Source organism: Dendrobium catenatum, unplaced genomic scaffold, assembly GCF_001605985.2.
Source record: "Dendrobium catenatum unplaced genomic scaffold, ASM160598v2 fragScaff_scaffold_121, whole genome shotgun sequence".
Taxonomy (NCBI): domain Eukaryota; kingdom Viridiplantae; phylum Streptophyta; class Magnoliopsida; order Asparagales; family Orchidaceae; genus Dendrobium; species Dendrobium catenatum.
The window spans coordinates 288,737-303,268 of record NW_021318583.1 but is presented as its reverse complement, the minus strand read 5'-3'; the positions used below and the strand labels follow the sequence as shown (position 1 = coordinate 303,268).

The window sequence follows — 14,532 nt, the reverse complement described above, 5'->3', positions numbered from 1 at the left end:
TAAAGCAAGGTTAGAATATAGATGATATTCAAGATAAAATAATATAATCTAGTGTTATATTAGTGTTATAATGCCTTAATGGTGTTGAAAAACATTCAATCAGAAATAATACTATTTGGAAAACCATATAATTTTACTAATTATTAAAAAAATAAACCAATTGCAAGTACTGTATCTAACTCAACATGGGATAGTTGAAAAATTTTGTATTTGTGGGTGTTAGGATCATGGAAGATGTTCTTGAGAGAGAGAGAGAGGGAGGGAGAGAGAGAGACAGCAATTGGGGAGGAAAATACCTCAAGCTTCATTAATTTTCCCCAAATCTTACATCAACACAAGGCCTCTATTTATAGAGCATTACCAAGGTGTGATAACATGCATGAGCAACATAGACTAAAACTAAAACAACTCATAACGGTGGGAAATAGTAGCAAGTGATGGGCCATCTCCCACATGCTTGAACTTATGATTAACAATGTGTTCTGACATTGATATAAATATTGAACTCGAGAAAGGTCATGGACCTGGATTCTAAATTGGGTTGAGTTCATTAGATTGCATTAAGGCATCTTTGGCTGACCTTGCACAACTTCAAAACAAAAGACGTACACTCTCTATTTGATCTAGAATTTAGGGTTTATGGGTGTCAAAATGGGTCGACGGGTCAGGTTTGGGTCGAACCCGAGTGGACACGGGTCTAAAAGAATCAACCCAGACCCGACCCATGCAGGTTATTGGGTTGACCCGACCCGACATGACCCACATACCCATTTTGATTCAAAAACGCATGAGTGAAATGGCGGACAACGGGGTGAGCGGTGAGGTCGAGCACTTAAGCGATTAAGCCGTGAGGGCCGCGGCGTCGCATCTACGTCCGAGAAACCAGCGGCGACCGCATCGACCAAATCTGCATCACAACATCAGCTTCCCACTTCCATTGTCGCAACAGGTGATGAAGACAGAGGGTTTACTGGTTTGTTGTTTGCACTTTCTAGCTCACAAGAGAGGTGCAGAGTGGATGGAGGAACGAAGGATTAGGTGAGGCTCTGAGGTCGTAGGCAGGGAGGCGAGGTGATGACGATCGCGGTTAGGCCATCAGGGCGAACTGGCATATGAGGAGGTGAGCAATTTTCTATATCATTCTGGGTTGGTTTCGGCTCAACCCATACCCGACCTTAATTTATAATCTTGTTGGATTACCGAACCTGATCTGTATGGCAAATGGTTTAACCATAACCTACAATTTTTCTGATCGGGTTTTCGGTCATGTAAAATTTTGACACCCCTAACCCCAAGTTTATGTAAATATTTTAAGCATGTGAAGGCTATTATATATTTTATTTTGGACCTTAGAGACAAAATGTACATATTGAATTATTGACTACTACTGTAATGTGAATTATATTTTCCATTATTTTTTTAATGTAATTAATTAGCTCTGGATATTAAATTGATCTTGTTGTAAATGATTATTGGTTGTTAACTTGTTATTGAGTAATAAGAAAGAAATAAAGAAATAAAAGAAATTATTTCACTTTAAATCTTGGGGCATGACAAAGTGTTATCAAAGCAATTGTAGTGGAAGAATTTGCTTGAAACTAGAGTTGCATTATTGATTGTATTATTTATGTGTTTGTAGATTTTTTTTTTTGAAGGATTTATTTTGTATGTGTTTATTTTGTTTGATTAATCTATTTTAAAGTTAAAATTTATTTATTGATCAGGCAAATGAATCTAAAAGAAAAGAAATCTAAATTAGATACTAAAGCCTTTTATCTCCTCTAATCTGCCAAAAATATATTATCTTCTGATTTTGTAGGCTTTCATTGTGTACTTTTTATATGTTATAGATTTTATCATTCCAAATAATTTGATATGATTTTATTATATTTTCATCAATTGAATATGTGTATAAGAATTTTTGAATAAAATGAGTAGAAAAAGTGCATACTGAAAATGGGTTGAAAGTAACATACTATGCTTTGATATGATAATATTAAAATGTAATATATGCTGAAATGATTGATAGGACTAATATATACTGAAATGTGATACTAATCCGAAATGAATGAAAGGATAATTTTGATTAATAATAGATATATGAAATGATAGCCCCCACGTGTTATCCTTAAGATTTACTGATTCACTGATAGGAGTCATAAGGAGATAGAGACTAATTGAGAGTTATAAGAAGTCAAGGCTACTGATCCACATGATTCAAGGGAAGTTATATGGACTATGTCAATTGAGAGTCATAAGTGGCGACTAATTGAGAGTCGTATATATATAAGAGCAAGATACCATCATTTGAATAATGATAGAATACTGATTAGTGATACTAATTACTTTTTACTAATATATATTGTTAATATTAATTATTAAATATAGATATTGATTACTATATATTGATATTGTATGGACACGGATATCAAAGTATTAGTTTTTGTTTTTGGTTACTGTTACGAAGTATGGATACTGATACTACTATTACAATTGATGGACTAACTAGAATTATTGAATGATATGATTTAATGAAATTTATTATATCATAAAGACATAATGATTAATTAATACACGTGACCAATACATTTAACATCTATATTAATTCATAGATTTTCTTATATGATTTACAACATATTGTTTCTCTTTTTGCTTTGTATTAATTTCAGTTGTAAGATTTTAATTATTTGCAGGATTTTTATGCTCAGTCTGTGATTTTATATGAATTTAAGTAAAGGTAAGAACCCTACAACATGAGAATACAGCTTGCATAGTTTTCTTTTTGTACTACTAATTTAGTTTTCTTTCAGTTCCTCTGATTTGTGTTTATTTTTATAGCCTATGAAGATTATTGTATATATTATTTTGGACATTTGAGACAGAATGTAATTATTGACTACGATTGTAATATAAATTATATTTTTCACTGTTTATGTTTCTTTTACTGCAATTAATTAGCTTTTGATATTAAATTGATATGATTTTAAAGGACTTTTGACTTTTACTGAAAAGTAAGAAATAAATAAATAAATGAAAAGAGGAAAAGAAAAATAATTCTTCCATTTTAGATCTTAGGATGTGACCATAGAACTTTTTATGTTGTTTTCCTTTCATCATCCTCAACCTAATTACTTTTGATATATTATGAGAAAATTCATTTGATCAAATAAGATTCTTTATATAATTTTTAGTTCTCAAAACATTAAACAGTCAAATAAATTATATTTTTAGCAAATTTATATAGAAGAAGAATTGTAACAAAAATTTCCTTCAAATTCCAAGGAAAAAATTAATGTCACCAACTTTATAATTTATAGTATCATTGACCATGAGAGCATTTTTTAGATCCCCATAAATTAGATATATTATTCTAGAAACTTCCCATAAACTAGAATTTATTATTTTTTATGTTATAATAATCTTAAAAAAATTTCAATAAATCAAATTTGAGTAATGATATTCTAATTCAAAACTTTACCAATAAAAAATATATCGGTTTCAAGGAAGTAAGCTCTTCGATCACTTTGTTTCATTTCAATATCATCGGCTGCATTTTATCGGACTGTTTGTTTCTATTTATTTATTTTTTTACACCAATTATTAAACTGGATCACATTTTAAATTAAATTTATAAAATTATAAATAACAAAGTATTTTTGAAATTAATGTTATGCTATTATGATTTAAATGATATCATATTTGAATTTATAAAATCACAAAATTGATTAAAATTTTCAATAAATTTGTTCAATTTATCATATTTTCACAATTGCCATGACAAGTGGCAATAAGATAAGCTAGACTGGACTTGGTCTTAATCTTGGAAATCCGCATGCGACATCCAATCATCAGACCGTCCATTAAAACACCAAACGTTATCCTATTCACCCGATCCGACAATCACATCCTCCTCCCGTCCAATATCCATCAGTCGCATGCGGGAAGCCCGTATCAAACAACTACTCGAAGATGGCGGGAGAGAGTTCGTTATGATTAACAGAATCCAGCGATAGAAGAACCTCTGCTTCTCCCCTCTAATTTCACCTCTGTAATCTGTTTTCATCATCAAATCAAATTTATCTCCTCCCACCACCCACCATTCTTTTCTTCTCTCTCTCTCTCTCTCTCTCTCTCTCTCCTCCAACCTGTCCCCCAAGCTCGATTATGAGGGAAATGGAATGGCATTGAGCTAATCGTCCAAACACGAAATCGGAATCGCGGGTGGATGAATGTTGAATTCAAGCCAACAACACGGGACCAAAGCCGCCACCGCCGACAAATCTATCAAAGGAGACAAGAAAAAGAAGGTATTGTTCTAATTTATTTCATAAATATCAATGATAAGATTGCCTCCTTTGTGACTGGAGGGCATAGATTTGAATAACAAAAATTGAATCTTTGGACTCTTTTAATTCGTTTTGATTTGAAAATTTTAGTCTTTGCTTCCAAGTATCTTTGGTAAAAAGGGAAGAAGTGGAAGAGAGTCAGATGGAGATGTATTACCAGGTATGGATTACCTCTTTGATTGTTTTTTTTTTTTTTTCTATTTTGAATTTGGCAATATGATCTTCAAATGATTAAGATCTGTTGTATCAATTTCTTCAACAGATTTGAATCGACAATATGCGGCGAGAAGTTTTTTCTTGGATGCATCTCCTCTTATCAGAAAAAGCTTTTCAGGTGATTTGAAAATAATAAAATCTCTGTTTTTTTTTTAAATATCATATCAAATCTTGAAAAATACTTTTAAAAATCAAATACCGTTGATTTAAGCTGGCATGACTGAATGCTGCATCTAACCTGTTCATATTCAGATAGACCTTCGAATTCACGCATAGAAAGCCTGAATCTTTGCACCTTTGAACGACCGTTGGAGGAACAAATAATAGAGAAGAAAGAGTACAGGTTTGAATTCTTTTCTGTCTTTACATTGTTAAAATAAAGCAGGACTTATTATGCAATGAATGCTCTTGACTTTCTATCAGATTCTGATATAATTTTTTCATTTGTAGGATATTTGTTGGGACATGGAATGTAGGGGGTAGACCTCCACACGTTGGCCTCAATCTTGAAGATTTTCTACAAGTTGAAGAAGGCATAGATATATATGTGATAGGGTGGGAACTCTTCAATGTTTATCATGTTTTGATAAGCGAAGGATGTGAGGATTTCTGATATTCTTACCTTCTTCAGGTTTCAGGAAATAGTTCCTCTGAATGCAGGCAATGTGCTTGTCATTGAGGACAACGAACCCGCTACAAAGTGGCTCGCGCTCATCGGTCGAGCCCTTAATAGGCCTAAATGCAGATCCTTGAGTGATAGGGAAGAGCCTTCATCAGATTCCAACTCATCAAAGCACATCAACCAAGTGAAAGAGGAGAAGACAGGAAGAACCACCTTCCAGAGGTCCTCACTGAAGGTTCTAAGCAAACAAAATAGAGCAAATAGTGATTTGGCCAAGATCTGTAACTGCTCCCTCGACCCATCTAGCGTGCACTGGAGGGCGAGGGAGATGAGGGAGTTCATAAAGAGGATTGAATCAATCGCTGTTGATGAGAATTCTGCCTTACCATGCTGTGGTGGTCAAGAGAAAGTGATTGGAAATGAATATTGTTTGATTTCCAACAAACAGATGGTGGGCATCTTCTTGTCTGTGTGGGTGAGAAATGCTCTTGTCCAACACATTGGCCATCTTAGGATTTCCTCTACAGGGAGAGGGATCATGGGTTACCTTGGAAACAAGGTTAGTTACCATTTTAGAATCATTATTTTCATGAAATCAAATTGAGAAGTGGAGAAGGAACACTCTAAGAGCATCTCCAACCGAAAATTCCATTTTTCACTCCTAAATGCAGTGAAATTCAAAATTTCCATGATTCATCTACAATCGAACTCTATTTTACGCGCTTCTGCGAAGGTAACCGTCTTTCTCCTCTTTCGCCCTTTTCTTCAGCAAATTCGTTTGAGACAGCAAAATCACGTAGGTGAATAGTGCGACGCCAAGGAAATAGAGGAAGATTTGACGTTCGGCTGGAGCCACTGAACGACGCCATAGACATTTTTGACGTTCGGTTGGAGATGCTCTAAGGGATGGCTTGGTTGCTTGTGGATAGAAAATACATTTTACTACATAATGATTACCTTTTGAGAGGTTTAATATCCACGAGTAATCAAATGATCTAAGCAAACATTTCAAAATAGAAGCAGAACTGTTTATTTCAGGGAAACATTTTAACTGGTATATCATTTGGAAAGAAAATTGTATCATAATTAGATGTTTTGTGATGCTATGTGCCTTCAAATCTCTAATTACTGTGCAGGGATGCATCGCAATGAGCATGACAATTCATGAGACCAGCTTCTGCTTTATCTGTAGCCATTTGGCTTCAGGAGAGAAAGAAGGTGACGAATTGAGGAGGAACTCCGATGTCACCGAGATCTTGAAGAACACGCAGTTCCCTAAGATATGCAAGAGAACAACTCGTCGAGTACCTGAAAGAATCATAGATCATGAGTATGTTTCTATCATTTTACCAAATTAGCTGCAAAAAAGTTGTTTGAATCATGAACTTCGTTATGGGTTAGAATATTCACGGCGGTAGAAAAATATAAAGATTAACGCCCTAGTTTTGTATGAAGATCCAGCAAACAATCAAATAAAAGGGAGGGTATAGCATTCATAAGAGACACCAGAGTTTTTACGTGGAAACCCCTGAAAATGGAGAAAAACCAGGGGGTCTGGCCTAATTTGAATGAATCCACTAGTGTTTGCCGTTTATTACAAATGAGGCCCTTCCTTGAGGAGAAGGCCTAGACGTAATGTAGCAAATATACATCATATAAAATTCATCATATGGTGGGAATTGGAAGAATTAGTATTGACATGTTCGTTTGGTTAGCAAGATCATAATCAGCAGGCGACGGAGGTCGGAAAGATCATAGTCTGACTATGGAGGTCGGAAGGATGGTAGTCGGCGGGTGACAGAGGTTGAAAAGACCATAGTATGGCGACGGAGGTCGAAAGGATCATAGTCGGCAGATGATAGAGGTCGGAAAAACTATAGTCTGGCGACGGAGGTTGGAAGGGCCGTATTCTGGCGACGGAGGTCGGAAGGGCCGTATTCTGGCGACGGAGGTCGAAAGGACCGTAGTCGACATTTAACGAAGGTCAAAAAGAATGTTATCAGGCGACGAAGGTCGGAAGGATCGACTTTAGATGGTTTGCGACAATGGTCAGATAGACCTTTACCTAGCGATGGAGATCAAAATGACTGTAGTCGGTGAGTGATGGAGGTCGAAAAGACCGTTGTATGACGATGGAGGTAAGAAGGACCGTAATCTTGCAATGGAGGTAGGAATGACAGTAGTCAACATTCGATGAAGGACAGAAAGATAGTTATCAGACGACGGATGTCAGAAGAACTTTAGTCGGCGAGCGATAGTGGTCAGAAAGACCATTGTCTGGTGACGGAGGTTGAAGGGCTGTAATCTGACAACGAAGGTTGAAAGGACTATGATTGGCAGGCGACAGTGGTCAAAAAGACTGTTGTCTGACGATAGAGGTCAAAAAGAAGTAGTCTGGCAACGGAGGTCGAAAGGATTGTAATTGGTGGGTGACAGAGGTTGGAAAGATCGTTTTCAAACAATGGAGGTCGGAAGGACAGTAGTCAGCGGGCAACAGAGGTTAGAAAGACCATTGTCTGACGATGGAGGTCGGAAGGATTGTAATTGGTGAACGACTGTGGTCAGAAAGACCGTAGTCCAACGACAGAGGTTGTAAGGGCCATAGTAGGCGGGGGACAGAGGTCAAAAGATAGTTGTCTGACGATAGAGGTCAAAAGGACCATAGTAGGCAAACAACTAAGATCAGAAAGACTATTGTCAAGCGACGGAGGTCAGAATGACAATACTCGGCAGAAGACAGAGGTTAGGAAGACCGTAGTTGGCGGCTAGGTGGAAGTCCAACGTTAGTCAGTGTCCGGGGGTAAGTCCGACATTGGTCGGTGGCTGGGAAAAAGTCTGGCGACGGTTAGTGATCCAACGGTGGTCGAGGAGGAGTCTGTTGATGTCACGACCCAACCCGATCGGGACGGATCCCGCTCGCATCGGGCCGCGACAAAGCCAACAAATTCAGGATCTGGCTTTGAAACTTACTTCAAAACATTCTTCCAAATATAACACAGACAGAAAAACACAAAGCTACTAAAAATATCCAAATGCAGTGCAGTTCATCTATCTTTTCTTTCACCAAAATAATCATATACAGATACAGTACATGGCTTATGAACAGAAAGAACAGAACATAACAGAAAAGTCATGACTGTACAAAAATCAAAAGTATCAAGTACCTAATCACAGATCAGACTCTGGACCGCTAATCCATGACTTCCTTCCCTTTCCCAGAACCTGAAAACCACGTAGAAAACAAGAATGAGCTAACAGCTCAGCAAGACATCAATCACCAATCAAAATTGTTAGAAACGCACATCAGAAAAGCCGTACGAAAATCATAGAACAGATGCTTATTCAATCATAAATCACAACAAATACAGAAAACGAAGTCATGTCGAATCGGCGTTCAGTACAGATATCATAAAGTTTTTAAGTCACATAGCAGACAGAATCGTACGGAATAACCCGAATCGTACATATATCAGATGATTCATAAAACAAATCAGATAAGTCACATAACACAAAACGTGCATAATTATCATCTCAAAGACATACCAAAAGTTACGCGGTAAAACCTTTGTCAAAAGAAAATAATACCCAAAATTCGCTAACGGAAACAAAATTCAAAACAGAAAACTTGTCAAAATCCTCGTTTCTGAAAATTGAGAAAGGCGGAATGTGTCTTACCTCGAGTCGGTCAACTTCTTTAACTACAGCAACGGACGAAAACAGGCCGGAGTCGCCCAAAAATCACTTTTCCTTTCTTTTCCTTTGATTTTCTCTCTTCTGGGATTTTCTCTCTCTTCAAAATATCTCATTTCTATGTATATCCAGACGGATCGTCCCGGACAATCGAAACTTTGTCCCGGGACGATTCGGCTCTGGACGAATTTCGTCCAGACGAGATTAATTAATGTCCCTGGACGATTTGGCTCTGTAAAATTTTCGTCCAGACGATCCAAATTTCGTCCAGACGAACCATGCAGTCAGAAACATTTCCCGCACAACCTGTACCGATCGTCCCGGGACGATCCAATTTCGTCCCGGACGTTCCTGGGAGAAAAATGTCCTTTACAGTTGACAAGAGAACTTTAGTTTCTCTCTATTCCTTCTCTTCTTTCTCTTCATTGCTTCCCTCCTTGCTTAAGTGGTTTGAATGGACGGCCGATATTGATCTCCTTGATTGTGGATCTTTTACATGGCATTTGAATGTCTTAATGATGTTAGAATTCAACAATCTTGGGCTCGTTAGATTTGTCTCGCTGAGCAGCTCAATTCGATTATAATCATGGTACATTTAGAAACCGTTTGGTCATCCAATTTATGGTTTAAACCTTCCAAAGGTGGTTTGGGTCTTTGATTTGAACCCATTTGGGCTCGGATTGGGTTGAATTTTGTGTCATTGGGTTCGTCTTTTCGAGACATTCAGTCAGACTATAAGTTTCTTGAAATCGGAGTTCATATGGTCCCAAGTTTAATTTCTGAAGTTTCCCTCTTGATTTTGCCTCGAGATTTGTGCCTGATCAAGATAACTTTTTTGATGATATATCAAACTTGAAGTTAAAGAAAATCAAAATGGTAGGAATATATATCTGAAGTCAACGGTTGCCCATTTCATTTCTTTCACATCAACATATTCTCTTCAAATCTTCAAAAAAAAAATCTTCTTTTCTACAGTCGAGCATTTTGGCTTGGTGATTTGAATTATCGAGTTGCTTTGAGCTATGAGGACACAAGAACATTGCTAGATGATAATGATTGGGATGCTTTACTAGAGAAGGATCAGGTAAATGAATCATAGCCTCAATAAAATCATTGAACAATCACCCTCTTTCAAATCTAAATGTCTTAAACATTTACTCAGCTAAATATGGAGAAGGAAGCAGGAAGAGTATTTCATGGCTGGAAAGAGGGAAAGATCTATTTTGCACCAACTTACAAGTACTCTCACAACTCTGATGAATATGCTGGAGAGACAGTAAAGTCCAAGAAGAACCGTCGAACCCCGGCATGGTACACTCTAAACTATTAAGGCTTCGTTTGGGATAGCTTTTGATCGCTACTTTTTTGTTGCTTTCAAGAAATTGTTGTACTAGAAAGCTGCTTTAAAAAGCAGAAATTTTATGCTCTTCTTGTAGGTGTGATCGTATATTATGGTCTGGAGATGGTATTGAGCAACTACAATATAACAGAGGAGAGTCGCGGTTCTCCGACCACCGGCCGGTATGTGCAGTGTTCAAAACTCAGGTGGAGGTTAGCAACAGTGGCTGTTACAGGAAGGGCCACTCCAGTTCAGGAGGAAGGAGTTCCATTGATGAAACCATACCTCAAAGGCACAGCTTCTATGAGTTCTGAAAGGAAGAGAAGTACATTTATCAGCTTCATTTTGTATATAATTAGTCAAATATTAGGCACCCTTTATTGCTTGTTTTTGGAACAACTAACAACTATGACAAATCTTATATGGGTAAATAATATATATCATTGGCATTTTGTTAATGATAAATTCAAATTGTTGAGTATATTTAATTTATTTTGATGAAATTATTTTTATATTTTTAAAACAATGTGGTAACTTCTAAAAGTTACTCACAAATTAATTATTTATTTGGGACAACTTTCTTATTATTTTCTAAACCAGTTTTTTAGTACAAAATTTATGTACTAGAAAACAACTTTAAAATGCAATAAGAAAGTTGTTCGAAACAAAGCCTAAATTGATTGTTTTAGGCTTCGTCTGGGACAACTTTCTTCTTGCTTCTTAAAGCAATTTTCTAGTACAGGTTGATCCAATAACTGTAAACATGAATTAATAGCCATCAACCAAGACATCAACCAGCAGCCACTTTAGTTCAACAAATCAGTGCCTTCCAAGCTATATTTTTTATTCATATATTATAATTTTAGCAGAACTGCAGGTTGGTGAAATTGGATAAAATAAAATATTTGCATGCAATATAAACTTTTTGCATGATTTTTTTTTTTTTTTTTTTTGACTTTTTGCATGATTCAAGGTAAAGTTGAAGTAAAATTGATTTCCCTATTAAATTCTTTTTTCTTCAAAAGAAAAATAATTGGGTAAAGATATTCTAACATTTTTTTGATTCAGAGTAGACTTGAAAGACTTTATATTTCTATTGAAATAGTGATAATCTTGGTATAAATTTCAGAGCTTTCAAGCTCATCCTGATGTAAAATATATTATGATCTACAAAAGATCAGTATGATCAGCATAAATCTGAATGCAAAAATTTAAATTATAAATTGCTAGAATTAAATTCAAGATCATATGAACTTCAAGTTTAGCAAACTTATTGTTGGTTTGAATGTCTCAGTGAGACAAACCCAATGATATCAAAAGTGATCAAATCCGAACCTAAAAGAGCCAAATCAAGCATTTGAAATATAATTAGAAACTTCAAATATTAATTGAATGACAAAATGATATCCAAATTAGACATGCTTATAGTCAAATCAAGAGGCTTGACGAGACATATCCAATGAGCCTAAGAGCACTTCATTATGATATCATTAAGGCACTTAAATGCTGAATATATAAAAGCTTAAAGATAAAGGAATCAATATCGGCCGTACGTTGGAGTGCTTTGGATTTTAGTTCAAATAAAAAAAGAGCCTATAAATAGAGCCTCATTCTTCAAAGGAAGAGTAAGAATAGAGATAGGTCTCTTACATTTTCAAATCATCGCCGCCGACGAACACCACCAACTATTGTTGTTGACAACCATCATCCCCATGGACGATAAGTATCAGAAATCGCCACCAACTCCAAATATTAAGAAGATTTAACCCTCCTGCTGTTGGGTATAGTATTCTGCCTGTGTACACTTGGTTTTTATACTATTTATTAGATAAATTAAATCTTGTTGTTGGGTGTTAATTGTCCCTCTATAAACATTTAATTTCCATATTCTCCCTAAGAAAAAATCATACGTCAATTTAAACCCTCTCTTTCTTCAATAGTAAAACAAAAAAGATGATTTTTATATCGTTTACTACATAGTGGAATTTTCAATTAGGCTAGACCCCATAGTTTTTTACTTGGCATGACTTTCCACATTAAAATTTTCTTTTCTTACTATACTTTTATTTGTGCGTGTTGAATTTTTTTACAATGCTGAGATGTAAAATATATACTCTACTAACTCAAAATTTTTACCACGTAACAATGATATATTTATGCCTATTTCATTGCTTGATAAGAAAAAAGGTAAGAAATGTCTTTGGTGCTGTAAATAGGCAGTTGAAACAAAATAAATAATTCTCAATGCGCTCAGCATTTATTCACTTACATATGCTGATCAACAACTTAAGACATTACTTAACCAAAAACCGTATGATTTAATAAAAGCAAATAGTTTTGCTATGTGACAAACCAACTCATTCAATAATTGTGAATTGATTTGAAAACTATTTAATTCACTAGAAATCAATTGGATTCAATATTGATATATTTTGAATATTCTATTACTTCTTATATGAAAAATTTTTAAAGTTAAGAATAATTTGGATATCTAACTTAATCACTGTTTAAGAACATTTGATCATTAATCAAGCATGATTAAAAATAAATGGCTTCTAATGTTCCTCTGTAAATTGGATGCCACATTAATTTTCATGATCTAGATTGAGATATAGAGCTCTAAGTTATTAATTAAAAATGGAGAGATTTACATGCAAACAACACATTTTTTAGTAATTTATATTTCTAACATCTAAATTTTGATGTTTATTTACATAGCACTAAAATTTAAAATTACATAAAAACATCATATATATATATATATGTTTGGTATGTTTGCAACAACTTGCTTACTACTTTATTTTTCTCATATCATAGTCATAATTTTATTTAGCTATTGTATTCTCATTGCTCCCAAAAAATTTATGTGCTAGTAAACTGCTTTTTATAGGAGCTTTCAAAAAAGTTACTTTCCCAACATTAACTTTAAGGCTTCGTTTGAGACGGCTTTTTTATTGTTTTTTAAAACGGAGTTTTAGTACAAAAATAAAAAAAATTTTACTAAAACTCCATTTTAGAAAGGAATAAAAAAGCCGTCCCAAACAAAGCCTAAAGCCCACTTTTATAAAAAGCTGCAAACGTTCTAAACAAATTCTAGGGCTTCATTTGGGATGGCTTTTTTGTTGCTTCTTGAAGCAACTTTTTGATATAAAAATTAAATTTTTATACCAAAAAATTACTTCAAAAAGCAATAAAAAAAGTCGTCCCAAAGAAAACCTAAATCACAATATACATGGCAGATACATAAAAATAATAAAATAATATAATATGTATGTAGATTTCCCTTAAAAATATTAGACATTAAATTATTACAAATCAAGGGTTTGTATGAAAAGCTTTCTCGTTGTTTTACTTTTCACACAATAACCACTATTTAATTTGGTCATTGGTTTTTTTGCTATTTTTTATTATTTTTCAAAAAAAATTATGATAGAAACTATTTTTTACCAACAGAATAGTAACCAATTTTTTAAAATTCTGCATCAGTCCCAATGCCTAAATAAGCCTGGCCTGGTTTTGACTCCTTCGAACCACATTGAATTTCAGCTTCATCTCCGATAAAAATAAAGAGTTTGGTGAATATTTGCATTGCAATTGCCTTGCTATAAAAACCAAAAAAATAAAAAAACTGAAAATGAGGGTTGCTGCATCCTGCATCTTTCCTAACTGATTGATACTTGGAGAAACCTACAAGGCATCTTCCATTCATTAAAAAAAAAAAAACGAATATAGATAAGGAGGGGGCCTTTAGCTTTCAGAACAATAAAATATTCATCAGCTTTTGCCTCGTTTTTGTGTGTGTAGGGGTGACAATTTTGGATAATGGATCAGGTTTAGGTCGAATATGGAATTGACCCGATAATATTCAAATCAACCCAAATTCAATTCATTTTTGCAAACGGATCCGATTTTTTTAACCTGAACTCGACCTGCTTTGAGACCGGATCAACCCGACACGACCCGAATGACCGAGGCCGACAAAAATTGCTAATTTTCAGGTGAAAAAAACAAGTCAACCTTTGATTTTCGAATCAAAACGGGTCAATTTTGGAGTTTCTGGATCAACATGAACCCAACCCTATTTTTAAAACAGATTGATTTGTTGAACCCAAATCCAACCCGTTTCAAGTCCGAGTTGACCATAACCTGTAATTTTCGGGTTGGATTCGTGTTGAATTTTCAAATCGTGTCAAATATTGACACCACTGTATTTATGTGTGTGTGTGTGTGTGGGGGGGGGGGGGGGGGGGGGGGGGCATAAAAGGAATATAACACAATGAATATTAACTAAACTAGTGCTAAAATGAAAGAAATCCCTA

At 35.0% G+C, this 14,532-nt stretch overlaps 1 protein-coding gene across 1 annotated transcript; it reads left to right on the top strand.

Moving 5' to 3' along the window:
* Positions 1–4,229: 4,229 nt before the first annotated feature.
* Positions 4,230–10,527, top strand: LOC110103911 (type I inositol polyphosphate 5-phosphatase 5-like). The gene is made up of 10 exons (XM_028697970.1): positions 4,230–4,307; positions 4,437–4,527; positions 4,609–4,680; positions 4,815–4,905; positions 5,013–5,117; positions 5,194–5,743; positions 6,321–6,514; positions 9,850–9,958; positions 10,037–10,185; positions 10,311–10,527. Exons 1-10 carry the CDS (start codon positions 4,230–4,232, stop codon positions 10,525–10,527), a joined length of 1,656 nt encoding a protein of 551 aa, XP_028553803.1.
* Positions 10,528–14,532: the final 4,005 nt, after the last annotated feature.